This window comes from Phytophthora infestans, genomic scaffold (assembly GCF_000142945.1).
Source record: "Phytophthora infestans T30-4 supercont1.20 genomic scaffold, whole genome shotgun sequence".
Lineage (NCBI taxonomy): Eukaryota > Oomycota > Peronosporomycetes > Peronosporales > Peronosporaceae > Phytophthora > Phytophthora infestans.
This window is the reverse complement of record NW_003303739.1, coordinates 831544-858599: the sequence shown is the minus strand read 5'-3', so window position 1 is coordinate 858599 and position 27056 is coordinate 831544. Positions and strand designations below refer to the sequence as shown.

The window sequence follows — 27056 nt, the reverse complement described above, 5'->3', positions numbered from 1 at the left end:
GGGCTTGGACGCGCACATCGAGTCGATGGAAGATGAAACTGCGGGGACCGGCTTAGCTGTTGCCATCATCACGTTCGCTACGCTGGCTAGTACTGGTAACGTCATGACGTATGTTTGTATCCAGACGCGAGTACTTGAGCTGTCTCAACGCGAGCCTTTGGGGATGCGAGGAGCCATCACTGGATCGTATTTGATCTTCCGAAGTGTCGTGTACATCTTCACGGACGCCATTGCGTACACTTTTGCAAGCAACTCGACGCATCACTGCACGTCACTGCTCGTGTTTGGCATTGTGGTCGCTTTGTCGATCCCTCTGGTCTGGAAGGCTTGGCAGGAGAAGTACTACTCCCTCTCGACGCCCATGAAGACGCGTGGTCAGATTCTCTGGAGGATCATGCAGCAGAAGGCCGTGTGGAGTATTTTGATGTTCATGTGCTTCTTCACACTCTTCTGTAGCATCACGTTCAGCGGTCCTTCAGTGATCATCAGCGTCTGGGCCGGTGCCAGTGGTGACAACACGTTCGTGCAGCAACTCATGTATTATGGTGCGATGTTGCTTACGATTGTGGCGTGGCGGCACTACTTCATGAATCGACCATGGCGAACATTCTACGGCACGGCTATCGTTCTACTCATCGTCCCCCAGCTGATCCTCTCGATCTTGGTTACTCAAGATATTCTACGAGATCGATACTTCTACCGCTTCATGACGCTGTTCTCTAGTGTTTCAGCCGGTATCGGCTGGCTGTCCAGCTTGATTCCTCTGACGGAGATCATCCAAGAAGGCTCGGAGGGTGCCATGGCTGGACTGATGCTGTCAATGTACTTCTTGGTTTCAGCCTTCGTACAGACCAACGCAGAGGGGCTTTTCAATGGCACCAACTTCTACAACATTGCTGAGGTGGCGCTGGACACCCCTGAAGCACGATCGGACGTCCTCAAGGCGCTGATTCTTAATTACGGAATCAACGCGCTGGGGTTCATTGGGCTGTACTTCCTGCCGAGGCAGAAGCTCGATACTCAACAATTGCGCAGCTACGGAGGCTACACCAAGTGTGCAAGCGCTGCGATCGTCACGTTTGCTGTGGGGATGTTCCTGTATTCGCTGACTATTACTGTTCTCACGCTCAACCCTTCAACGTCCTGCCTGAGTATCGCTGGAGGTGATGGATGCTAGATTCTACTTCCCTGTAGCAATTTTACTTGTAATTCAGATATTTCCTAGGTGCTGTTGATCAATCGAAGACATGTTTCTGAATGTTAGAACTCCTGTAGTACATGTACTCTCTTACTTACTGTTCTCCCAAATCCAATAAAACCGGTCATACTGTAGGACAAAATATAGGTTCTGTGCAACAATATGCATCCGATATCTACTCCTGGGGTATCTGTATTGACGCCCAAAGCGTTATGGCTACACTAGGATAGAAGAAAGGCATTCCGGTATCGTCCTCGTGTTCATGAAAGCTCTTCTTTCCCACAAGAATGCTGCAAGCGCCGTATCGTGTTGGCAAAGTGAACATAACCCCAAACATTCCTTTCGAGTGTTCCAAATTTAATGTTCTCTGGGTTTAACGGATAGAAAACTTTGATATCATATTCCTTTACACCAAAATATTGTACCGTCAACTTTATCTGGCGAAGCATCAAGGCAAATGCCCTACAGCAGTTTTGCAACTCGGTGGGAAAAACCCACGCTAGCGAAAGAGGCGACCTACTTATTAGTAGATTTTACACTACTTACTACTGTAGTATATTTTTCCACGAGGAGCTGTGGTTCTGTTTTAGAAAATGTAGTTTATGCTGCAAAGAGGTTAACCGAAACTTCTACAGTATCCGGTTAGAAGTATTTAGTTAACCTCTTTGCTTGCCAGGAATGTCGGGGTATGCTAACTGATGTATCCTTATCAGCTCATGCCCGACAGTACTACGTGTAGTACTGTATGTGATTGCACAAACGACACCACACCGGTGTTGGTGCGCATCTGTACAGTTATTTAGATGCGAAGAAAAAGTTTCATGAATCGAGTCTACTGCAACGCTGTCGTCGGAAGTAGCATGTTCCCCGAATTCGAGATCTTAAATACCTTGCCAGAGTCCAAGTCGGTCACTGTCATCGGTGGTGGCACAACATCAGGTCTTTTTGCCACAGTCCGGTCGGGTGAACTTCTGGCAGCAAAGCCGTTGCCCACTTTCGAGTACCCGAGTTTCAGTCGACGGCGATGTGCGTTCCGAAGCTTCAGTAGCACTGGATGGCTACACAACTCCAGAACTTCACACACACTCGTGATGAGATCCTCGGGCGTGAGTAGAGCCAATGAGCGACCGACCGTAGCGCTCACCTGCTCCGCACTATTGCACGCAGCATCGCCACAACCAGCTAGAGCCAGAACGTCGTCTTCGGCGGCACTGCAGAGTGCTAACGCCACACAGAACATCCCCTCGAGTCCCAGCAACAGACACACGTCCCAACAACACAACAAAGTATCAAAACGCAGTTGAGAGTGTGATGCTGTCAACGTCACGTCCGAGAAGAGCGTCGGGAACCACTTGTACGCCAGCAAACAGACTGGAAGCCCCGCACGTTCCAATGCTGCGTGGAAACTCGGAAGATGCAGTCGAGCCACTTCCTGTAAGACGTCACCGACCTCGACAAGCGACCGGAACAAGTCGAAGTGGTCGCGTCCGGTACCTTCGCAGCAGATACCGAACACGTGCGGTAAGATACGGGCCACAATGCCTCGTAAAAATCGAAATGCTTCCACTTCGTCGTTCTCCAGTACTTCCAGCAAGATAAATGCCAACCCGTTCATGCCCTGCATGTAGAAGCTCGAAGACGAGCTTGAAGACCCAGCAGACGAAGGTGACACCGGCTCCTCATCGGTCCGCACGTCGAGAGAGCAGCTCGATAGAAAGGCATGCAGCACGCGCTCTAATCGCTCTAATCGGACAGCACGTTCAGTGTCGTCGAGCTCTGGTGCGCCTGCTGACCCAGCGAGCCACTTGGCCGTGCGAGGAATGTCTTTCTGCACTTGGGAATCGTCTCTGTTCATACAAAAACAACGTCAGTAGATTGTCAGATAAACGCAGCACATGGTAATCGATCTTACTCTTCGGAAAGAGGCGTCTGGGCCAGCTGCTGAAACAATTCCAGGGACTCCTCGCCACTTTGTGCAGGGACCAGCGCCCATCGGAAAATCTGCTGCCAGTATATGACGCGTAGTGTCGTGTTCTTCTCCATCAACTGGAGAGCCTCCACAAAGCGTCCACTAGACTGTAGAACGCGCAGCATCTCAGTGAGTTCTTTATCCGGTAAATACGCAGCGGACTGCGTCGCACTAATCCAGTCCTTTGGCAGAGGAAGACGCGCTGAAGCATCCACGGGGCTTAGCTCATCCTCCAGACCCCCATCGCTCTCATCCTCCTCGTCGTCGTAATCTATTCCGTCGCCTCCCTCCATGCCTTCAAACTCTTGTTCTAAATGTCGCATATTCATCGAACTCTGCAGCTGTAGCGCATCTAAATCAAATGAGCCTCGCGCTAATGCCCCTCCAGGAACTAACCCTTCCGCTATAGTGATGGCACGTTGTATTGCGTCCGTCCATGCTCTTCGATCCACCTCGCACCGTGCTTGGAACAACATGGAATGGGCTTGGACCGTCACCATAAAACAGTATTTGCGATCGGAGACCAGTTCGTGGACAGGCTTGACCGAGCTGCCGCTGCTCAGCACCAGCACTCGCTTCGTCTTGCTGTTACTACTATTACTACTGCTGTTTCCGATGGCCAGGGGGGTTTTAACCTTCAGCTGGCACGTCAGTAAATCCCCCGATAGATCCACCACCTGCTCCTTCCAGTCCATCCGGGACGATTTCCGGTATTTCGCCAATGATTTCAACTGCGTCAACGGACTAGTGTACAGTTTCGCTCGTAAGACGCCACACTTGGCTGGACTCCGCAAGAATCTCAGCGATACCGGTAGTGTTCCCGTGGATTCTAGCAGCAGTTTCCTCACTTCCACTGACGTCAGCGTCTGTAAGGAGACTCCATTGGCACTCACTAGCAACGAGCCTCTGGGGATATCCACGCCGGCGACTGTCAAATTTTGGGCTGTTTTAACGCAACATTCGTGGATCCACTCATAAACGGAGCTCAGATGCGCCATATCGGCTCGTTGCGGCATCTTCACCTCCACAAAGTCACTTTCTTCTTCGTTGCCCATTTCGCCTCTCGAGTCGCTGCCTCTGCTCCAGCCCATGGGGCTCGGGCGCCGCGGAATCGTCAGCTTCAGCGCAGCTGAGCGCAACGCATTCATCCACTGTCGCACGTCGTCGGCTTGCCGTGCACTGAGCACCAGTTTTTGCTGTGGTGTACCCATTATCTGAGATATGGGGGCGATGGTCACTTGGAACGCGTTGTGTTTCCCTACCAGAGGAAACGGCAACGTCTTGACAGCTGCGCCTCGGACGTCCACTTCACGTCTCAGCGTCATCCCACTGTTGCAATTGCTGCGATCGGGAGACGATGTGGACGACGTAGTGGACGCCCCAGAGGACGCTCGACGTGCTCGAGACAAGAGCTCCTTCTTACTCACGTCGGACGAGTATTCGCGCAAAGTTCCGGTCTCTGATAGCACGAAGTAGCGCTTATGCCAGCCTCGCAGCAGCTTACTGCGGCCTTCTCGTGTCCATAGCACACCTTCCATGGCCACGAGCGCTGCTGTACAAGGAAGAAGTGTCTGTACGGGAGGCAAAGTTGACCGTGATTGTCTGCAAGGTAAGACGCTAGGAATTTGGACCAATAAATGATAAGTAAAAGACGAAGATCTGTCATTGAAAGAAAATTGAAGCTTTTTATAACCAATCGCAACGTTCTGATAATGCGGTGGTGGGCATTCGCTCAGTTGACTCGTGCAGGTGACGTCGCGGCCATTAGCTGCTGCTCCTACGCTCCTGTACGTCGCCACCATGGAGAACGCCGCCTCTCGCTTCGGCCAGCACCTCGCGCACACCGGTATGTTTCTTTTAGTCCAATAAATTCTTCGTATTAGCTGGGGAATCGTGCTCTAACCAATTATTTTTTTTAATATTAGAGAAAAAGTATCGTGACCGCGCGTTGAAGAAGTTGACGGTCTACCTAACGAAGAAGACGGAGTGGACGGAGCTGGAATGGGACAAGCTCTGGAAGGCGCTGTTCTACTGCATGTGGATGAGCGACAAGCGTCCCGTGCAGGAAGAGCTGTCCACCAACTTGGCTGGCCTTGTGCACCGCATCCCGACCGCCGAGTCAGCGCTGGAATTCGTGCACTCATTCTTCCGTACTATGCATCGCGAATGGCACGGCCTGGATGGCCTCCGATTGGACAAATTCTACTCGTTGGTGCGCAAATTCGTCCGTGAGACGGTGGTACTGCTCCGTGATCAGGACTGGGAAGAGGAATTAGTCCAGGAATTTGTGACGATTCTGTCCACTGAAGTTGTGAGTCAATTGCCCAATGGATTGCGCATGCACCTGGCAGATCTGTACTTGACGGAGATCCACAATGCAGCGGGCAAAGACGTGACAACGGAGGCGTTCATGACGCTGTTGGAGCCGTTCTTCACGTTATTGAACTCGGAGTATGATAAGACGGTGTTCAAGCGTGTACGCGAGTTGGTGTTCGAGGAGATGCTGACAAAATACAAGTTTGGAGCTCAACCCGAGAAGGAGAAGGACCAGGAGGACGAGGAGGAGACGGATGACGAGGAAGAAGAAGACAAGGTGTTCGAACAGGTCGACGTGGCGCAGGTGCAGCACCGGATCTTTGCGATTGCGTCGGCGGACGACACGGCAGAGCGCAACCGCGCAGCACTGTACACGCTGTACAAGAAGTTCTTCACTCTGACGCACATCGACTCGTTCCAGGCTGCACAGGAGGAAGCAGCTAAGCCGAAAAAGACTGTGAAGAAGGAAAAGAAGGACAAGACGCCAAAGGAGGAGCCGGTTGTGAGTGAAGCTGCGAAGGACGATGAAGTTGGCGAGACGAAAAAGTCGAAAAAGTCCAAGAAACGTAAGGCCAAGAAGATAGCTGAGGGTGAAGTTGAGACGACGAAGATTGAGGACGCGAAGGAGGTACAAACGGAGACATCATCTCCTAAGAAGAAAATCAAGAAGCAGAAAGTTGCCGCTGAGGTAAAGACGGAAGATGTTGAGATGAAGAGCCCGTCGGCTGAAACCGAGAAGAGTAAGAAGCAAAAGAAGCAGAAGAAGGAGAAACAACCGGAACCCAAGAAGCTGGACGAGAAGCCTGCTAAAAATACGCCGGTCAAGGAAGATACGAAGCTCAAGCAGGAGAAGAAGAAAGAGACCTACACCAGCGTCGTTAAGAGCGGCAAGAGGTTCAAGCGTTGCGGCTCGTGTGGAGGATTCGGCAAGGGTCTCGTGCCCAAGGACAAGACGCTGTGTGGCCACTGCGAACGCTCCCAGAAGACACAGAAGAAGAAAGCTGCGTCGGCGTCCAAGAAGCGGAAGGCCGAGTCTCAGGCTCAAGCCGCACGGGAGGAGCAGGAGAAGGCTGACGCGAGTAAGAAAGTGACGTTCGGCAAGAGCAAGGCGCTCCGGCATGAGGTGTCGGTCAAGCGCCTCAAGGCCTCGGCCAAGCGCGATGCAGTGTCGAAGGATACCGAGGACATTAAGGGCGTGCTGAAGGTGACGACGCCGTCTCCAGTTGCCTCCAAGAAGTCCAAGAAGTCGAAGGCAAAGGGACGGAAGGCAGCTGCCGACTTCATGTAGAACCTCGTCACTTTTCATACAGCATTCCGTTGCTGTGCATCTCATAGACAGACAGGGGCATCACAGCCCTCCCATATTGGACACCATGAAAATATTTTGCATCGTTCAAACTTCCGTGTCGCTTGAGTTCGGCTCATTTGGCATCATTGTCTTTTCTCTGGCAATGTTTCACCATTGCGAATATGCTCGCTCAAGTTTCCATCGTAAATAGTACTCTCCAATATGCCGGTGTCTTCGCGTGAAGTTGCATCGTCGTGCGGCTTCGCTTGTTCCGATTTATTTTTGCTGAGTCTGATGTCAGCCAAGTTTTGGCAAAGATCGTCAACTGGTAGTCGTGGCGTCGGCGTTTCGTAGACACTCAGAGGTCCCACAAATGCAGGACGCTTCGTATGCATCGTTTCGTCTGCAGTTTGTGGTTGCCAGGACACACACGCACTTTTCGGACGACCAAATTCCACCCATTTTCGAATTGAAGGAGCCGAGTACGTGGCTGTGGCCATGGCAGGGTCTGCTCCATTGCGAAGTAGTAAGTCCGCTATCTCCACGTAGCCGAACGCAAAAGCGTAGACGAGAGCAGGGCCTTCATTCAGATGAAACTCAATTATCTCCTCTCCGCCACGCTCGATCATTCGCTCCATAAGTCTCGACATTCGTCGAATACACGCGACTTGGAAAGCTGGTGCGAATTGGAATGCGAAGGCACTTGGAGTCGCCCCGTCACGACCATTTTCCATGATCCCTTGCCACTTGTCTACCAAATAGATCGCCATATCTTCCAGTCCACGCGAGACTGCACACTCAATGCCTGTCTCCAAGAAGTTCATAAAGTGGTTTCCTGTCGTTGATTCAATCACAATACTCCCAGCTGCTGACGTGATAAGAGTCTTAACGATCTCTAGACGATTCCAGCGCACGGCCTGCATGAAGTTGCGTCGCTGTGCTTGGTATGTTAAACCACGGAAAGTCTGTGGAAGACGCAAGCTCACCAGGAAGTCCACGATCTGCGCGTTCCCAATCTCGCACGCGTAGTCAAAGATGGACTTATAAGGGAATCGCCAAGAGCGCATGGATGTCCGGATCTGGGTGCTACCTCGTGACTTTCCCCACCCTAGCGGACGCTCCCACTTGGACCGCCATTCCACTGGAGGTTTGTCTCGTTTCTTTCTCTTGGTGTAGCTCGAATGCCGCAAGTAATCGTCATAAATAGAGGTGGAGCGTACGAGGCTCATTTTTTCTTGAGGAGAGAGATATTTGCAAGCAAACGAGTACCATCCGGGCAATGCAAACCACTGCAGGAGACCAGCAATGTCGAATCCAGTAGTGTAAGGGTGCGCACCAGGATCTCCAGAGTGATCAATACTTGTGAACGGGTCTGCACCGAGTTCACACAGAGACCGAACAACTCTGAGTCGGCCAAATGCAATAGCGTACATCAACGAAGTGTATCCGAACTTATCTCGAGCGTTCACAACATCCACGAGTCCAGATTTAACGCCGTCTTCAGTCACCTTTAGTTGCTGAAGCGTTTCCTCGTTCCCGTAGATGGCTGCGTAGTGGAGGACTGTCCGCTCGTCGCTACATTGCATATTAAACATCGTTCTTCTTCCGTTCAGAACCGTCGTGTTGTGTGCATCAGTCTTGCTCTCGTTCTCGTACAAATTCAGGAACCACCGAACAACAGAGAATGCTCCAGATCGTGCAGCTACGAAGATGCCAGCTTCCTGGTGTACTGTAAGCAAAGCGTTATGCGGCTTTGGCTGTGCTCGCGAAAATAATGCAATTAGGATGGCCAGTCGATTGCATTTCGCAGCATACAGCAACGCAGTCAAGCCTTCACGGCAGCGTACATCGAGCGAAGCTCCAGCAGCAACGATCATACTTGCAATTGTCTCGTGGCCATGAATAACAGCGAGATGCAAGGCAGTTCGACCACGGCTATCCTGAGCGTCTATTGCAGTTGCCTTCACAGTATTTGAGTGCAGCTTTTCTAGAAGAACACGGCAAATAGTCTCGTCACCGCCAACAGCAGCCAAGTGGAGTGACGTCTGCTTGTTTTCGTCTTGGGCTAGCAGATCAAATCCTCGTAGCTTAGCTAATTTAGCCACAATCGGAAGTTCTAGACTTGCCACAGCATAGTGAAGGGCAGCTTTCTGATTCCACTCGGCTGTCCGACTGCTTGCCTCTTTTGGGAATTTATCCAGGATCGTGTCAGCGATACCCCAAAACCTCTTGCTGTCGTCTACTGCATGGGCGATTGTAGCAGCCATGGCGGAGGCAGAAGTGAGCATCTGAAGGACCAGATCGGCATTCACGGCAGTTGGAAACACCTCCTTCTCCAAGAGGGTCTTCATGATAGTTTCAATGTCCAACAGTAATTTTCTCCCGTTGCTCTGTTTCAAATACTTCGAAAATCTTCTCCAGTGGCGCTTTACAGGATGCTGTGCAGCTATCACGAACTGCGCCAAAAACACTTCTGACAACCCAACAGTAATTGCAGCTCCATGATCCACAAGCAGCCTCACTCCTGCGGAATTAGCTGTTTTCATTGCGAAAAACATTGCAGAAATCCGGGCAAACCCACACACGTTAGCTTCTTTTTCCGTTGCATTACAGGAAAAGCGAGGGCTCGCTCCAGCATTCAACAACGCTTGCGCAATTCTAAGAGCGTATGGAGATTCCTGGGCAAAACAGCGAATTAACGCCCGATCAATGATGGTTGCTGCTGAAGAAAGCTTTTGTTGTGCTATTGCCGCTATCAGGTGGCGTACGATGCTCAGGCCAAACCCATCCTTTCTGCCGCTTGCGATTTCCAATGGGGTGACTCCATTTTGGTTGGTTTCCGTTAGGTCAGCACCAGCTTTAACAAGAGCTTGAACGGCGATCAACTCTCCTCGTCGAGAGGCATGATGTAGCAGGGAGGTGTCACTGTGCCCGCGAGATATCAAGAGTCCATAGTTGACGAACTTTTGAATTAATAATCCATTTGTATGCCTTTTCGGGAGTTCAATGCAGCTGAACGCACTCAGGTTTTGCCATCGACATGTGGTATTTGAGGTCGACAAAGTGCCTCGGGATTCGTCAATAGATCGGAAAACAAGTGGCAAGAACGTAAAATCGAACTTTCGGAGTGCATCGAGCTCCAGGTCTCTCGCAAACGTTTCTGAGTGCAAGGCCAAGCACAGAAACGCTTCCAGAGATCCTCTCGATCCAGCATACCATATTGGACACTTCGTCGGTCGAGTTTTGCCGAGTCGTAAATCCGCTGGAGCACCAAGACGAAGAAAAAATGCGACCAAGTTCACCTGATTGTCCATGGCAGCTCTGTGCAATACCAAACAGCTTATCGCTGCCCGCACGAGAACAGGCTTCCAAATACTCGTAGCATCCACAAAGCTGTCCTGATGAAGAATAAATAACTCGTCCAGAACAAACCATAGGCCGTTCCGCGAACATATAACCAGGATTTTGAACATCAGCTCATAGACTGGGCTCGGCCCCAAAAATTCATCGATGTCATCCATGAAGTTAGACGAAAGGACCAGTTCCAATAGCTTTGTGGCAATTCCGACGGAATTACTCCTGAAGTCATGTGGACGTCTCTTCCCCGGGAAAGAAAATGACGAGCGATGCTCGCAATCGTCCCATTCCAGTACTTCATGGATTTTGTCGATTTGACAGCTAGCCCTTTCATTCTTTGATGATATTGCAAGTCCCTTCAGCAAACCCACAAGGGTGTTCACATCAGGTCGAGCTCCACACTGGATCAGCACCTCGAATCCCTCCACAAACTGAAAAGTTGCACAAGTACACAGTGCACTCTGGAACTCGTCTCTGCATTCACTGTAGGTAAAACCTCCACCGTCAACTCCGTCATGCTTCAAAAGAAAGCGTAAGATTTGAATTTGGTGTGCCTCACAAGCAGTAACCAGAAGACTCTTAAAGACTTTGCCTTCACGGTGGAGGCTCCCTGGAAAGCTATTCTGAGCGAGTTTCGCAAAGTACTCCACCATCGTCAAGTGTCCGTAAGAGATGGCGATGTGGATAATCGTTTCAGTTGGCATGTTTGTGCTGCTCATCCCTGGCTTCGAGATTAAATCCACGTCGGACCCAGAGAGAATCGTCATACCAGCTTCCACGAGAACTCGTACTAAAGGTGCGTACCCTAAGGCAACAGCCAAGTGGAGGAGAGGTACTCTTTCGTTAATGCTAGTCTCGATCAAATGCACCAACTTCACAGACGCTTCTTCCACTTTGGATACGCTGCCGGTGCCCCTCTCCACATACCCCGTTGTAGTCGCTGTGACCATTGCCTTGCTGACAATAAAATGCACGACAAAGAGCTCTCTGCAATCGTTATCGATGTAATATGCCGCCCCCTTTCTTTTTTGTAGATGTGGAACTGTCTGTTCAGCTTTTGCTCCAAGCACCAAAAGCTTCGCTGCTGTTTCTGCGTGACCGTGTATCAAAGCGTAGAAGAGAGCCCCTCTGTGTCCACATCCACTCCACTCATACCACGATCTCCGTCCTTCAGATCGCTGTGGTTTTGATGAATCACTTCGAGTAATGCAATTGACGTTCATTCCACCCGCGACCAACGCAGTAACGACCTTTGTTTGGCCTGCAGCAGCGGCCAAATGCAGAGCGTTCATACCAAACACGCTTGGAGCATTCGATAGTGAGATTTGCTGGGTCAGAAGCAGTTGCACAAGTTCCCAGAATCCCATTGCGCAGGCTAAGAGGATGTCACCACGCGTTACTATGCCTTTACTTCCACCGTTAACTTCGAGCAATCGCTTTGCAATCATCGTACAAATCGACTTCATGTCTTCCCACTGAGTCTGCCTCCGTGAGCGTTCCACCGTACAACTCAATTCTTTCGGGAGACGGCATTCCTTCAAAGACTGAGACACCAGCAGTCCAAATGTCAGCGGTGAAGCAACAATTCGCGCAGTACCGACTCCCTGATGCTCAGTGCTAGCACCTTCCTCAGCTCGACTGATACACCCATCTGGGAGTGAGAAAATGACTCCAAATGAAGAGCAACCTTGCTGCACAGTACATGGTGAGCAGGGATCAGCGTTACTGCGGAGAAGTAGATCCACCATTTCTGCACTTTTCGAACGAATCGCAAAGTATAGTGGCGTTTCGGCATTTGTTGGAGGCATCTCAACATTTACAGTTGCAGAGCTACTAATGAGCATCTTTGCGCATACAACGTTATTCCCCAACGCAGCAAAATGCAGCGGCGAGAACGAACATTGTCGAAGGAATTTGTCCTTATCAGCACCGGCCTCCAAAAGTAAGTCCAGGAGCGCTAAGTGTCCATACCATGCCGCACATCCAAGCGGTGATTCACCGTTGACTTCATTTGCCAGGTCAACATTTGCCCCCAGCTCCAACAAACACCGAACAAGTGCCAATTGGTCCATCGCTCCGTCTGCGTATTGAGAGCTCATGCCAGAGCAATTCTTTGCTACTCTGCAGATTCGTTTACACTCCTGAAGCAGCACCGTTTCACCCGTTCGAGGGTGTGGCATGTTGATTTCAACTTGTAGTTTGTGAAGCTGGCGACACATTTCCACCGCGATACTAATATTGATGTCTGCCAGCTGAGCAGCAATGTGGAATACTGGGGACGTGGCCATCCTCACGGGAGTCGGCTTTTCGCGGCTAGAATCGTCGACATTTTCGAGATTAAAAAGAAGTTCAAGCATAGCTAGTCGTTCCTGATAATTCGAGAAGTTCTGCTTGCACCCTTGTACCACTAGTTCGGCTGCTTCGACGTCGAAAACTTTGATTTGGTCAGCTTCCTTCATCAGACTCTTGCGTTTCCCAACTCGCTTGACGTTTCCTTTCCACCATCTTCCCAAAAGATGCGGAGATCCTGCTGGAACTCGATATTCGCATCGTAGAGTCGTTGTAGTAGCCCCTGCACTAACCAATGCCTTACAGATCTTGAAGTTGCCGTGAATGCAAGCATAGTGCAACGCAGTATACCCGTGAATATCGTGGAGATTCAAGCAATGCACGCTTCGACCTTGCGGGTTCACCCAAGCACCCGTGTCATATACATCACGTCTCCTCTCGCTTGTATGGCGCAGATGAGGTCCGCTGCAATGCCCCAGTGCTTTTGCTGAACCGCTAAATGGAGTGGCGTGCAACCAGCTATGTCTTGATATGCCGCCGTTTGCGGGAACTTTGTGACCAGACACTTTGCGATTTTATCGAATCCTTTCCAAGCAGCCAAATGCAATGGAACCTGTAGACGTTGATCCGTCAAGAAACCATCAGCACCGAGCTTCACCAGCAAATTCACTGTAGCTGTGTGACCCTGCTCCGCAGCCTCATGAAGTGCTGTACGCTGCAAGATCTCCATTTGTTCGTTGATGAACTGTAGAACAGATCGTTTGTCCAACTCCACTAGCTTTTGAACTCGCAGCAAATTTCCGTCATGGCAAGCTTGGATCATATCGCCGTAAACTTCTTTCTCGAGCTCTACGCAATTCGTACGATCATAGCCGTCCTTACGCACGAGATCCTCCACTTTGTAATTATTCCAGAGTAAATCGATCACTTGGCGTAGCTGAGGGTAAGGTTGAGAGGCCAAATCATTTCTGGGACCATCAGCATGCGTTGCCTCGGGCCCCCTCCCATCGGGCTGAGCATTTAGTATTTTGGCAGCAGTTTCGCAAGCACAATAGAGTGGGGATTTCCCCTCGGCGTTCGGTAACCACGGTGTTGCACGCTCTCGCAAAAGTATAACCACCTCCTTCAACCGTCCGTTGCGAGCGGCATGATGGAGTGGTGTATCTCCTCCGCTATCCTTAACATCGACGAGAACACGGGCTTTCAATAACAGCTCCATCACGTTTGCATGCCCAAACTCGGCTGCATCATGCAGCATCGTGCGACCACAAGCGTCACGCCGATTCAGCCAAATGGCATCCTGGAGTAATCCACTACCAACATGCTGGTAGAGAGCTTCGTAATTGCTTTCCCTCGCGCTGATTTCATACTCAAACTCCGTCAAATATGCTTTGTTCGCAAACAAAGGCTTCTCCAGTACCTTCTCGACTGATGGTTGGTCGACCGAAACATTAAATGGCACTGACATGTATTCGAGATCGCCATGTAAGTACTCATTCACACAAACTTGCTCTCCAAGAGGTCGAATAATCAGTACGGGGAAGACTTCCACTTCATCGTCTTCAAGAAAAATGTTCGTTGAGCTGAGAAACTTACCAAGCCCAAGCTCCTGGTTTGTTGAAGTTCCTGGTGGCGGAGCCAAACAAATATCATCGCTGATTTTCGAAGCCTTCATCATCTTGCGCCTCGGAGGTAAAGAAGATAGCAGCCTTCCAGGTACGCCCCATCGCCAAGTTTTCCACTCCGATTTTTTTGGCCTCCGTCTCTTCTTGGGTTCACAGCGAACAAGACGCGACGGCAGAATGTTGTCTTCTTCGATATGAACCAACACAGTTGTCACGCTAGATGTGTCGATGTTATCAAGAGCAAATTTTGTGTTTCGAGCCATGGATTGGCGGAAGCGCTTCCCATTCGCGTTATTTGACTTTTTCTCCGTTTGATGTTGGGCTTCCATCGCGATAAGTCTTGCCTTCCACTGCATTCTTTGCTTACGTAGCTTATCTTCACGTTTGCGCTCTCTCAAACTCAGCGAGACAATTCGCTGCATTCGCCGTTCAGGTTGTGGTGGTGTCGACGGCGTGCCTTCTAGCTGTGTTGAATGACGTTGATCCCACTCTTTGTCTCCGTTTGCAGTATCATCCATGGAAGATGACGAGAGAATTTCTCCAAAATGCGATTTTACCACGAGAACTCCTTGCTGAGGTCGAGCTGATGCTCGCAGAGCCTTCAAGATGCCGGGCCTTGTTGTCGACCTAACTCGTTGCTGCTCGTACATCCATTCGCCACTCCAAGTAGTCGCCACGCGCCACTCTACGGCCGCTTCCAAATGTTTTCTAGGCGCTTTCCCCCGTAGACGAAAGGCGTGGTGCTTGTAAACAGGCTTGATATCATGGATAGACTTCTTGTAGCGTGTGATAAGATTGCCCATGTAACGAAACTCGAAAGCATTTACAGCTTTAGGTCGTTGAAGACCACGATTTCTGGCGAGGATATCGGCTCGCAGCCCTGGTGATCCCCGCAATGCAAACGGCACAACAGACCAGGCTCGACGATCCACTTCCCACACCTTATTTAATTCACGGCCTTGACAGAGGAATGAAAAATCCTCGGGAACTCGGTGTACCTGCGTGTAAATCATGTCCCGTACTGTCCTCAATGACGTCGCTTGCATATGCTGCTCGCTACTAAACTCGACAGCTCCCAGAAACTCCGAATTCTTCTCCAACATAATGTAGAGCTTCGGTTTATCTGTGGACGGCAGCGAGTCATCACTACAGCCACATATTCAAAATGCAGTAGGTAACTGCAATGTACTGTACCTTCGCCAGTGCACTGCTTCGTGTAGTGAACGGCAAAACGGTCCGACACCATAAATTTACAAAGCATTTCCTTGCTAATCGAATCGTTTCTGCTCCCACCAAGCGAATCCAGTACGTCTGTAGTATACGCCATCGCTGCCTGCTGTTCAGGCTTCACCGTGTATTCAAATAGCTTCATTATAGCTCGTCCCACCGCCCCACACACTGCAGCAATAACGAACAGTCAGCATCGTTCCAGTACTACCACCTTATTCCTCTGCAACGCACACATTATCAAGTCCGTCGTCGAGATGGCCCCTCTAGCCTCCAAGTCCACTATATCGAATATCACTATGCAACAACAGTAAGCCCTACGAAGTAGTAGTACTCTGTTTAGTAAATAACAGTCACTTAAACTCACGCTCGAATCGCTGCAGCATACTGGGCGCCTGGCAAACCAGAACTAGCGCGATGAGTATCTCCATAACGTCCACCATACACTGCACTCTGGTGGGTGTCCGCGGTAAGAAGAGCCGCATTACGTCGTCCACGAGCTTCTTCTCCTTAATTCCCAGGATAGTGCTGAGCTGCAGCGCGTCCACGCAAAAACGCGGCGTGAGCAGTCGGTAGCGCTGCAGTGCCAGCCGCACATGCTCCAGATGCCAGGAGCGGAAGCGCCGCTTAAAGAACGGGGCCAGCATCAGCTCTTCGCTCGCCAGAGGCAACGGCCGCGTATTGCGGATGCCCATGGCGCCCCGTACTTTTTCACTTCAGTGCGGAATTGACAGAGTGATGTTCCTTCAAGATACTCCTGTCCAAATTTATACAAAAACTAGAAGGACCTGATTGAATCGATTTGGGTTCAGTGTATTGATTTCTGCCGTACCTTAATTTCCCATACCGGAGGAATCATGGGCGTGCTACGTTCGCGTTTGGTCTACGCTGTCGCCGTGTGCGCGGCGTTGTGTCTTTCAACTACACCCGAGTCGGAGGCGTACAAGATGTTTCAGAAGAAGGTGCCGAATGGAGGCAACGTTCCGGGGGTGGAAGCTATTGGACACGAACGGGCAGGTGGCGGGCCGAACAATGACTTCGGTTTGGACTTTATTGAGGCAATGTTCAAGTGGAACAAGAAATTTTGCGAGAAGGACTCGGACGGTGACGGACAAACTAACGGCCAGGAGCTAGGTGATCCGTGCTGCGAGTTCGAATTCCGCGCGAACGAGAAAGTGCGATGGACTGAGGGAGTCTCGCATCCTGGAGATCCCGAGCTCAAGTCGGACCCGAAGCTTTGGGAGGGTATCGTGTGCGGGGCTGACGCAGTAGAACCTGTGGTTACAGAGGAACTGGAACCCGAAGCAACGGAGGCTGAAGCTGCGGAGCCGGAGGTTGCAGAAGAAAAGGTAGAGACCGTAATGCAGGCCGCCGTACAGGACGAACTGGGGACGCAACAGGAGACAAAGCTGGCAGCCGGTGCGCCGGCATTGCATGCGTCTGTGATGATGTCGGCTATAGCGCTGACGGTTATGGCCATCTACGTCGTGGTCATGCGGTCGGGACGTCGCTCGCGCAGTCTGCCGATCTTCCGTCAGAAGCGGAGAGGCCCCGTTTAGAGCACCGCGCAAAGGACTGTAGAAGTGTTGGACGTCGCTGGGCTGCAGTATTTTAATGTACATACGCGTTAACGCACTCCGCCCTGGTGCACAGCAATACATATTCGTGTTGTTAATTGGCTCGGAGCAAGGCGCTGAGCGCATCGTGGCTGTTGTCCGCAGTATTATCGTGCGTCCGTTTCTTGGCTCACTATCAGCGTGTCTTTACGCGCAGTGCCACGTATCTAGTGACAATGCAATTATAATAAATCTTGCAGCAGAATACGAAGCTCGGCACGCACAGCTATTGGATAGAAGCGATGCACGTGTTCATCGGCGCAACCGTGGTGTTTGCGGCGCTTACAATACCACAGGCGGTACGTTACTCCATGTACGCAATGCGAGTACCGAATGGCAACAAGGTTCCGGGCGTGACGGCGCTGGGGCACCTGGACCCGAAGCTGGCTGGGCCGATGAACGAGTTTGGCATGGACATGATCGATGCTGACTTCCACTGGACAAAAGAGTTCTGCATGAAGGACTCGGATGGCGACGGTCAGACGAACGGACAGGAACTGGGCGATCCGTGCTGCGAGTTCGTGTTCAGGAAGAATCCCAAGGTGCGCTGGACGGAGGGCGTCTCGCACCCTGGAGACGCCACGTTCATGTCGGATCCGAAGCTCTGGGAGGGAGTCGCGTGTGAGGAGTCCATTGATACAGCAGCGAGACCGCCTAACACATCAGCTAACGTTGGTGAAGAAGCTTACACCGAAGCAGCAGCAGCAGTGAAGGTGGAGGAGACTGCGACGGAGGAAGCGGTAAGTACAGAAACAACAACGGAGGACGCGGAGGAGCACGAGGCTGCTACTGTTCAAAGCGAGACTGCTGAAGCTTCGTCCGCGCTCTTCTCGTCGAGTTTGCTATCTGCGGTGGTCGTTTTTGGCCTGTTGGATGTCATTTTGGTGCGTGTGAGGAGAAGACGGAGTCAGTGGACTCTTCTGCCTCAGCAGGCCAGTAAGATTACACATTGTAAACTGGCCCCAGTCAAATAAAGCAACTTCATGTACGTACGTAACCTTCAAAGCTGCCGAGGTTACGTCGACCTTAGCTCAAAGCCTCAACGTATTTGTGTTGACTAACCTCTTCTTGGCATTGCAGTCAAACGAAGATGTATTTTACATGCACATGTACAGTGGTGTTGCCAAATGCGTCAACGACATCGAGGTTGGCTTTCATCGGATGACTCCAAGACAGTATGGATACTGTACTGTACCACGTTCAGTTTCTCCCGTTATCTTATCCTCATTTTCCCAAAACAACGCGACAACGCAAGACTTCGATTCGAAACTGGCATGCTGTCAGGAATTGCAGCTTCTTGCCACTTCAAGCCTTGATTCGAGGCTCGTGACCTCGAGTGCGTGTGCAACTCGCATCAAATAAAGCGGTCATGTCCTCACGAATCGTGAGGACCTCGTGAGTCACGAACCGAGATGAAGCCCATTCCGCTACCAGCTGTTCGTTACGTTCTTCCACCCCGAAATGCGCACGGTCTCCGTTGAGAACCCTCCACAGCTCCACGTAGGTCACGGTCGCAGATGCATGACCTACGCTAAGGTGGACTCTGCAGAGTCTGTTGCGCCGACTCCCTTCCAGCGCTCAAATACACTGCTGTGACCAACATGGCGCGTGGCACGCGAATGTCTATTTGGCAAATCAGCAAATAGTACATGTATTTGCTGAGTTCGAACACCCTCGCCTGGACTCTACACATTACGTACGCTTGGGCTCCAGTCTCCATAGACCGGCCTCAAGTGGACTCGCAGCACACAGCCTCGACGATGAACTCGCCTCTCCTGGTTGTCAGTCACCGAAGTCGCCACTCCGCAGCCAGTTCAACGGTACAGACAAGAGACCTCCACTTTATCCTTCGCTTGACGGGTGGCCGTGCTGTGCTGACTTCCTCCCTCATTTCGCGATTGGGTCGGCGCCGGTAGTCGTGCGTCGTACTCGTGGTAACGCGCTCTCCACTCGCGGACATTCCGTCTAGTCGCCAGATACCTGCTCGAGAGCCATGTACGACCCGGACTACGACCCTAAGACGGTGAACGGGATGGTGCCGCAGCCGCCTCCAGCCAGGATGGACTTCGCCACGTTCGACTCGCCGCTGGACTTTAACGCGAGCGGCATGTCGTTCGATGACCAGGACGGGCGGTTCGTGGCAGGCGAGCAGTTCTACAACCACGAGATGTACGGTAGTCTGCGCAAAGGAGGCGCCGTGGACTTCCTGTCCATGGAGTGTCTCGGTCTCGTGGCCGCCACCTTCACGTCCATGCTGTCGTATCAGGCGCTGGTGGTGCTGGTGCAGCCCATGTACAACACCCAGTTGGGACTCTCGTCTTCCGAGATCGTCGCAGTGGAGCGACTCATCCAGATGCCCATGGCGCTGAGTTTCGTCGTGGGTCTACTATCCGATTGCTACCCGATCATGGGTCTGCGTCGCAAAGGCTACATGATCCTCGGGTGCATTATCAACGCCGTCGCAGTGTTCGCGATCGCCGGTGTGAGTGCCTATTTGGGCAGTGACTCGACCGCAAGTAATGGGATCGTAGTGCTGGCCTTAGTGCTTGTAGCACTGGCCAGTATCGGCTGCATCATCACCTACGTTTGTGTACACACGCGTGTGATCGAGTACTCACAGCGCGAGTCTCTGCGTGACCGAGGCGCCATTCAAGTGTCGTACTTAATCTTCCGTCGCTTCGTGTCGATCTTTACGTCGGTGCTGTCGTTCCTGGCCCTGGGAACAGGATCCGAACCCAACATCTCAGTGTCTGCAGCTATGATTGTATTGGGAGTGATCTCTATCCTGCCCCTACCGCTGGTGTTTCGCTATTGGAACGAAGAGGTATACTCGCTCAACACGTCCATGAAGATCCGCAGTCAGATCCTGTGGAAGATCATGCAGCAGAAGGCGGTGTGGCGCATTCTCGCGTTCATCTGGTTCTTCACACTGTTCTTAGGCATCAAGTTCGGAGACTCGAACAGTGTAATTAGACAGTGGGCAGGTGCCAGTGGCGACAACTCGCTGCTGGTCAAGACCATCCAGGACTTTGTCATGATCGGCATCATGTTGCTGTGGCGGTATCTGTTCCTCAACCGTCTCTGGCCGATCTTCTTTGCGTTGGCGCCGGCTTTCCAGATCCTGCCCAACCTTTTCGTGTCGCTCATGGTGGCGCTCGATGTGGCTCGCGACCGCTACTTCTACCGCGTCTTCTACTCGCTAACATACGTGGCCGATGGTATTGGCCTCTTGAACACCATCGTCCCCGTGACGGAGATTGTGCAAGAAGGATCCGAAGGTGCGCTCGTGGGTCTCACACTGACCCTGCAGCGTTGTGTCAATATCTTCGTCGACACCAACGCGTACGGTGCGTTCCAGGGCTCCAACTACTTCAGCGCGAGCGAAGTGGCCGTAGACACGTCCGATGCACGCTGGGATGTGCTGTTATCGCTGTTCCTCAACTTCGCACTCAACGCCTTGGCGTGGGTAGGACTCTTATTCCTGCCCTCGCAAAAGCTCGATGCCCAGCAGCTGCGCATGTATGGAGGGTTCACCAAGGCTGCGAGTGGCGGGATCCTCGCCGTCTGTCTCGTGCTCTTCATCTACTCGCTCGTGGTCACCTTGATGTCGCTCATCCCATCCACCTCATGCCTCACCCTCGTTGGTGGCGATGGCTGCTAAGCAGTATTTATGAAAAGATAGCGATAATTGAAGAGATAAACCTCAACTAAAAAACGGTAGTGATGAAAGATCATAAAGTGGCGTTGACATCTTTGTATTGCAAATCTGAACAACTTGAGGCTAACAAAACTTGGACAAAAATGCTGGATTGCTGAACGATAAAAATAAAATACTTCAGTAGACGGCAAGTCATTTTTGCTGTTGTTTGTTGTCTAACAGAAGCTGCGCTCACCTACATCGTAGCAGTGGTCATATGCTGGTAACGCAAGGAGGCAGAACAATCTGATCCCTGGTCAAGTTCTTATGCTTGACAACTGAGATCTTATGTTGGTAAGGCGACGCTTTCCATCTTAAGTTACTCAGGCTGGTTTCGTATGGGCAAACTTCGCTCGCTTCATGAGATTTTGTTTGTCATTCCATAGTATGGAATCCATACTGCGAACGCCCAGCTGTCAACTACATTGCGTCAGCGTGGTAGAGCGAGCCAGATATCTGTCAGATAAGATCTATCAGCTGAGCAGTAGATTCACTACAACACCGCACGTGGGTAGGAGATACCATCATGCATTCAAAGTGAAGTTCATTTAACAACTTGCAGCGGATCGAAAAACGCTCAAGTTGCCCACCGCTTCAAAACGGAGGAGGTACTAGTCGTCGACTTAACAGGGCGTCTTCGTCGCTCCACGATTAAGGCGACGCCTTCAATGGAGCTCAAGATGGACTTCAAGCACCTATAATCGCCTTCATTCGATCTCAGAGAAGCCGACGGAGTGCCGCTACAAACCGTTTCTGCTATTCGAGATGCGGAAACTTCAGTTCTGGAAACTGGTGCAGGCCAGCCGCTCTATAACGCTGAGATCTATGGTGGACTACGCAAGGGCGGTGCCTATAAATTTTTCTCAAGATACTGCGTCGGTCTCATCGCAGCGACGTTCTCGTCCACATTCGCAATCGAGTGCCTTACTACACCTTTGCCAATCCAAACTGGTGGTAGTGTAAACCAAAACGGAGTGTCCCTTATTATTTTTTTAAAAAATTAGAAATCCCCAAAATTAATCCAGACCAATACGGATTTAGTGTAAAGCAAAATGATAAAGTATATCTTGTTCGATGGTCGCCTCGATAATAGTATCTTGTCTTCTACAGTACTGCACATGCACCACGTACATTACATTAGTGCATTGGCTATAGCCACGAGCGCCCCGCACCGGACGCCGTTATCAGTGTACGAACTCCTATTAACGCTGACCGTCCAGGCAAGGAGCCCCAACACGAGCGCTTGATGGCACGTCAATCGCTGATGCGCCGTTTTTGAGACGCAAACTCAGAGCTGCAACCCCTCTCCTTCCATTCCCCACGGCCGGTTAACATCTGCAAGCGCAGCCCAAAGCTCTCATCCTTGGTGTACTCTATCTAATCGGATTGCTGGCCGTCTTGGTCCCTCTATCGATAATTATGCAGGCTGTACAAGCTGAGAGGTCACTGTGTGCACCCACACTCTCGTGTTCTGGCGCCCATACGCAGGTTCACGTCCCCTTAAATCTTTGTGTGTTATCCAGTCCGCAGCGCGCCCGTAGTTCGTATTGCTGGATGTGTCACTCGCGTTCTTGCCAGTTTGCACTACACTAAATCTACATTGCTCTAAAAGCTAATTTTGTAAAATTTTTCCTCAAATTTAGATGTTACTTCGGTTACTTCACTCCGTTTTGGTTTACACTACCACCAGTTTGGATTGGCAAAGGTGTAGTGCCGTCCAACCCATGCTGAAACGACACTTCGGCTTGACTCCAGCAGAGCTCGCAGCCTCTCAGCGTTTGACGTCAATGCCACTGATCTTGAGTTTCTTGTTCGGGTTGCTGTCGGATTGCTACCCGATCTTGGGTCTTCGCCGCAAGGCGTATACACTCGTCGGTTTGGTGACCTCTGTCGCGAGTATCTGGTTTCTCGCTGTGTTGAATGCGTATGCTGAGTCGTTCGAGTCGGGGACTGCTGGAACAGGGTTGGCTGTTCTCGTCATCGCGTTTGCGGCGTTTGCCAGTACGGGAAACATCATCATGTACGTTGGTATCCACACGCGTGTGATCGAGCTAGCTCAGCGCGAGCCATTGGGTCTGCGTGGCTCATTTCTAGCGATGTACTTGGTCTTCCGGTGCGTCGTGTACATCATCACCGACGCGTGTGTGTACGTCGTGCGGTTGTCTGCTACTTCTACAGCGTCTTACAGTACCAGACGACGGCATTGACCGTCTTCGGCTTTATTATCATGCTGCCGGTTCCTCTGATCTGCAAATTTTGGGACGAAAAACGCTACTCGCTATCGACGACGGTGAAGACTCGCGGTCAGATCTTGTGGAGAATTATGCAGCAGGCCGTGTGGAGCGTGCTGGCATTTCAGTGCTTCTTCACGCTTTTTAATCAGATTTCCTTCAGTGGACCGGCTGTGATCATTGGCGTGTGGGCTGGAGCAAGCGGAGACAACCAGTTTGTGCAGCAGCTGATGTACTATGGTGCAACGATCGTGACAATACTACACCTTTGCCCGTCCAAACAGAGAATAATTTCAAGCAAAGTGGACAATTTGGTTTTTATAGTACAAATTTTAACTTTAGTAAAGGTAATCGACAAACAAACAGAGAAAGATCTCATCCAAAGCGAGACAAGGAAAGGCGATGACTGGAATCATTCGTGAAGGGGTGGTGAGGGTGCGTTGGCGCCAAAATGCGCGCGAAAACCTCGCCTGAAGCAAACCATCGCCTGAAGCAGTTCACTTTTCAAATCACCTCTTCAGACGAATGCCCTTCCAACCACTCCTCCGCAAGCAATCCCCCGCTGAGAAGCTCCGTGTCCTAGCTGCCCATCGCGCGGGACGCGCTGACTGGCTTTAGGTGGCCGCCAATAACGGCATATCGCGTGCGGTGGCATACCGCACTGTAGCCACAGGACGCGTAGAAGACCTACCGCGCGGTGGAGCTCGTGGTAGAACTGTGAAGATGACACCAGAAGCAAAGTCCAAGCTGGAGGAATATCTTGACGATAATTGCACCTTCACCCTGGAAGCTATGCGCACGATGCTCTTTTTAGATACGAACGTGCGGGTCTCCACTTCAACGATCAGCCGCCACTTGCTCGGCATGCTGCTCACCGTCAAACAAACACGCATTGAGCCCATGACATGCAACAGCGAGATCAACAAGACCAAGCGGCAGAAGTTCGCAAAATCGCTGAAGGACCATCAAAAGAACGGTGACTGTATAATCTATTTCGATGAGACTAAATACAACGTTTACTGTACGCGAGGTCGAGGACGTGCACGGAGAGGTGAGCGTGCAACGCTCGTGGTGCCGCCGTCCAAGGGTGCAAACTTGCAAGTCCAGTGCGCTGTAAGCTCGGCCATGGGTGTGGTTCTCCACCGTCTGGAGAGGGGAAGCATCCGAATGGAGCAGAATGCAGCTTTCATTGAGGAAATCTACCGGACGGTTAAGGCATCCTCCGTGTTTCATGACAGCTTCGCTGGGAAGAAGGTCATTATTGTCCTGGATAATGCCCCCGCTCACCGCCAAACCGAAGAACGTGTCGAAGCACGTGACGACCTCGTACTCCTACGACTCGGACCCTACTCACCGATGTGCAACCCAATTGAGGGTTGCTTCTCCGTTTTAAAAGCTCGAATCAAGGGATACCTAGCCTTGTACCGCGAAGAGATCTGCGACCGGAGTAACATGGTGGAAGAAGACGGCACCCCAATAACGATCAAGGAGCGCACTATGCGCTTCTTAGAGAAGGCTGCAGAATCGAGTATGAAGTATATAACACCTACGTTAGTGACGAAGATGGAGCTTCACGCTCGCGATGCGGTGAACGCGGCCGAGGAGATGAAAGACATGGTCTATGGGAAGTAGCTCACTGTGTCGTCTCGGTTTGAATGAGATTATTCTCTGATTCACTGGTAATTTTGATCCCGTAATCAGATATTTGTAATAATCAAAAACATATTGTCCACTTTGCTTGAAACTATTCTCTGTTTGGACGGGCAAAGGTGTAGTGTGGCGGTACCACTTCATGAATCGACCGTGGCGCTCGTTCTACGCTGCCTGCCCCCTCCTGCTCATTCTACCTCAGTGGATCGTGTCGGTTCTCGTAAGTCAAGACATCATTCGAGAGCGGTTGTTCTACCGACTAATGACCCTGTTCAGCAGTGCATCTTTTGCAATCGGCTGGATCGGCAGTGTGGTCCCACTGACGGAGATAATCCAAAAAGGCTCGGAAGGAGCGATGGTAGGCCTCACGATGTCACTGTACTTCTTGGTGGGTATCTTTGTGCAGACCAACTCGGTCGGGTTGTTTGAAGGCAGCAACTTCTATGATGTCGCTGAAGTGGCGGCCGACACTCCTGCTGCGCGTATTGATGTCCTCAAAGCGTTGCTTCTCAACTACGGCATCAACGCGCTTTCGATGTGTGGGCTCTTCTTTCTGCCACGACAAAAACTGGATACACAACAACTACGAAGCTACGGCGGATACACCAAGTGTGCGAGTGCTGCTATCGTGTCATTTGCCGCCATTCTCTTTTTGTATTCGTTCTCGATATCGATCATGACTTTTATTCCCGGCACTGCATGCATCCGTATCAATGGTGGAGCTGGTTGCTAACATGATGTAGCCATAACTTGTAGACAAGTTCATGTAAATAGTACTTATAATTTATCCGTTCGGTGAGTGACTATTGACACAAGGGGAGTTACTTGGGATTTGGGTCCCCCAGTATACTGTTGTGCGAAATAGGGAGGACCCCCAAACTTTTTCACAGATCGCCCTTATTGAACTCAAATTGTTTATGAGGACTTCAAATCTTTAGAGCAACTGGATAGAGAGAGGCAGACTTATCTATTTGGCATATTAGCGACTAGATGTCTGTGTTGTCCTAAGTCTGGTTAGCAACGCCGGTTCTTTGGAAAGGTCCGGTGGTTGTACGGGACTCACCACCCGCGGTGGATGCTCTCGAGGCCGACTCGCCAAAGCGGCTTGACAGATTCGTAGTCGTGTTCCTTTTTCTTGTGTTTCTGGTTTGCGTTGTTCTCGTCGTGCAATTGCTGTGAGTTGCCGCATTGCGATGCTCCAGAATGCCTTAACACTCAGTTCCTCCGTCGTCTTCTCCTGTTGGAAGATGGTCCTGTTTCTCAGCATCCACAGATTCGTGCTGCAGATGCTACTGGTGATTCTCCACATACGCCTCCATTCTTCCGTATACTCTGGCACCTCATCAGGGAATGAGCTCCGGATGCTCGTTCTCATGGTCGCTGATAGGGGCGGCGCCTGACGACTAGCACAGTTGGGCTGAAAGCGCCCTAGCTCTTGATCTGCCCAGCGTTCCCCCGTCCAGTGCTGGATCAGTTTGCGCCAGCACGCCTGCGCGCACGGGCAGTCCCAGAAGAGATGTTCCAGCGTTTCTTTCTCCTTTGGGCAAGCCGGTAGCTGTCTACAGCAGTTGTCGCGTGGCCTATCGGCGTGGAACAGGTTGAGCTGTCTTACCGTGAGGCGGTAATTGACCCAGACTTGGTATTCAGTGAGCTCATTGGAGTGAGCCCAGAGCTGCGCCGGCCTTTGACTCATCGCTGCTCTTTGCCATGTGCTCGTAGCCACTGTTGCCTGAAGGCCCGCCAGCACCGTTGTGATCTCGCTCCCCGAGCCGCGATATCGTTTGTATGGCTGTTTCTTAATCGCTTGGAGTACGTGTCGGTTGGCTATAGTGTCTGGTACCTGCCAAGGGAACCGATGCAGTGCCGGATGCGCGTAAAAGACGATGCTCGTCGTCTGCTGCTGGTGTTCTAGCCTCCTCCTGTCCTGGGTCGTCACTGCATTGTCCTGGGTCACCGTTCCTACCTCCCAGTGAATTCCATCACTTCGTTGCACCAATACGATCGTTCCATGCTGTTGCTTCTGAGGTCTGACGAGCGTTCCCAATGCCTGTCCTTCCCCAATGACACGCCACTGATACTCATGCTGCAGCTGTGGCGGATGCCTCAGCTCCAGATCCGGCTGGACTTGCATGACTTCACCCACTCGCAGGCGCGGTGAGTTCAGGAGAATAGCTAACGCCCAGCGGCGAAGCTTAGCCTCTTGGTGTGGCTTAGGTCCTTTTGTGGGAATCCGGAAAGAAAATGTCGTCTTGCCGGTCCGTGTAATGCGGAGATCCGCTATCTGGCAGTCTTCAATCTTTGAAAATTTGATCGCCTCGAGCATGCGGCCCTCCTTATCCCGGATCCATGGGTTCGAAGTCCAAGCGAACGTTGCCCAGAAGCGCTGTTGTTCCGGTGTCCATCTTTGCCTCGGCTGCGGCAATTCCCCCGGTAGCTCAAGCAACCACTCTTTCTTCACTGTCCAGCTATTCGACTCCAGTTCCAGTGTCTGCATGCAGTTTTGATAGTCTGCAATGGCCGCAGGAGTGTCTTCCTCTGGTGGCTGGATCCAGGATCCTAAGAGACGGGTTAGCGTGTTACATGTATATCCAGT

The 27056-nt window shown here is 51.3% G+C and overlaps 9 protein-coding genes across 9 annotated transcripts; 7 read left to right on the top strand and 2 right to left on the bottom strand.

Annotated features, from left to right (window-relative positions):
- PITG_10727 (uncharacterized protein) lies at nucleotides 1–1247 on the top strand (the record flags this gene model as incomplete). Its single annotated transcript, XM_002901518.1, has 1 exon — nucleotides 1–1247. One exon carries the CDS (start codon nucleotides 26–28, stop codon nucleotides 1175–1177), a length of 1152 nt encoding a protein of 383 aa, XP_002901564.1.
- A 660-nt stretch (nucleotides 1248–1907) lies between these two features.
- On the bottom strand, nucleotides 1908–4719 carry PITG_10726 (uncharacterized protein; the record flags this gene model as incomplete). The annotated part of the gene is made up of 3 exons (XM_002901517.1): nucleotides 1908–1985; nucleotides 2088–3045; nucleotides 3111–4719. 3 exons carry the CDS (start codon nucleotides 4703–4705, stop codon nucleotides 1908–1910), a joined length of 2631 nt encoding a protein of 876 aa, XP_002901563.1.
- Nucleotides 4720–4967: 248 nt separating this feature from the next.
- PITG_10725 (ribosomal RNA processing protein 1) lies at nucleotides 4968–6771 on the top strand (the record flags this gene model as incomplete). Its single annotated transcript, XM_002901516.1, has 4 exons — nucleotides 4968–5013; nucleotides 5093–6078; nucleotides 6139–6186; nucleotides 6328–6771. The coding sequence occupies 4 exons, from the start codon at nucleotides 4968–4970 to the stop codon at nucleotides 6769–6771; spliced, it is 1524 nt and encodes a 507-aa protein (XP_002901562.1).
- A 358-nt stretch (nucleotides 6772–7129) lies between these two features.
- Nucleotides 7130–15964, bottom strand: PITG_10724 (uncharacterized protein; the record flags this gene model as incomplete). The annotated part of the gene is made up of 12 exons (XM_002901515.1): nucleotides 7130–7154; nucleotides 7204–7857; nucleotides 7903–10400; nucleotides 10500–10853; nucleotides 11172–12801; nucleotides 12843–13344; nucleotides 13468–13837; nucleotides 13919–14258; nucleotides 14343–15165; nucleotides 15237–15440; nucleotides 15504–15566; nucleotides 15637–15964. 12 exons carry the CDS (start codon nucleotides 15962–15964, stop codon nucleotides 7130–7132), a joined length of 7791 nt encoding a protein of 2596 aa, XP_002901561.1.
- Nucleotides 15965–16126: 162 nt separating this feature from the next.
- PITG_10723 (uncharacterized protein) lies at nucleotides 16127–16828 on the top strand (the record flags this gene model as incomplete). Its single annotated transcript, XM_002901514.1, has 3 exons — nucleotides 16127–16132; nucleotides 16217–16603; nucleotides 16679–16828. 3 exons carry the CDS (start codon nucleotides 16127–16129, stop codon nucleotides 16826–16828), a joined length of 543 nt encoding a protein of 180 aa, XP_002901560.1.
- Nucleotides 16829–17084: 256 nt separating this feature from the next.
- Nucleotides 17085–18531, top strand: PITG_10722 (uncharacterized protein; the record flags this gene model as incomplete). Its single annotated transcript, XM_002901513.1, has 3 exons — nucleotides 17085–17769; nucleotides 17966–18060; nucleotides 18435–18531. 3 exons carry the CDS (start codon nucleotides 17128–17130, stop codon nucleotides 18529–18531), a joined length of 834 nt encoding a protein of 277 aa, XP_002901559.1.
- A 347-nt stretch (nucleotides 18532–18878) lies between these two features.
- Nucleotides 18879–20585, top strand: PITG_10721 (uncharacterized protein; the record flags this gene model as incomplete). The annotated part of the gene is made up of 1 exon (XM_002901512.1): nucleotides 18879–20585. One exon carries the CDS (start codon nucleotides 18879–18881, stop codon nucleotides 20544–20546), a length of 1668 nt encoding a protein of 555 aa, XP_002901558.1.
- A 1784-nt stretch (nucleotides 20586–22369) lies between these two features.
- PITG_10720 (uncharacterized protein) lies at nucleotides 22370–22789 on the top strand (the record flags this gene model as incomplete). The annotated part of the gene is made up of 1 exon (XM_002901511.1): nucleotides 22370–22789. One exon carries the CDS (start codon nucleotides 22370–22372, stop codon nucleotides 22787–22789), a length of 420 nt encoding a protein of 139 aa, XP_002901557.1.
- Nucleotides 22790–24605: 1816 nt separating this feature from the next.
- On the top strand, nucleotides 24606–25196 carry PITG_10719 (uncharacterized protein; the record flags this gene model as incomplete). Its single annotated transcript, XM_002901510.1, has 1 exon — nucleotides 24606–25196. The coding sequence occupies one exon, from the start codon at nucleotides 24606–24608 to the stop codon at nucleotides 25194–25196; it is 591 nt and encodes a 196-aa protein (XP_002901556.1).
- Between the last annotated feature and the right edge of the window lie 1860 nt (nucleotides 25197–27056).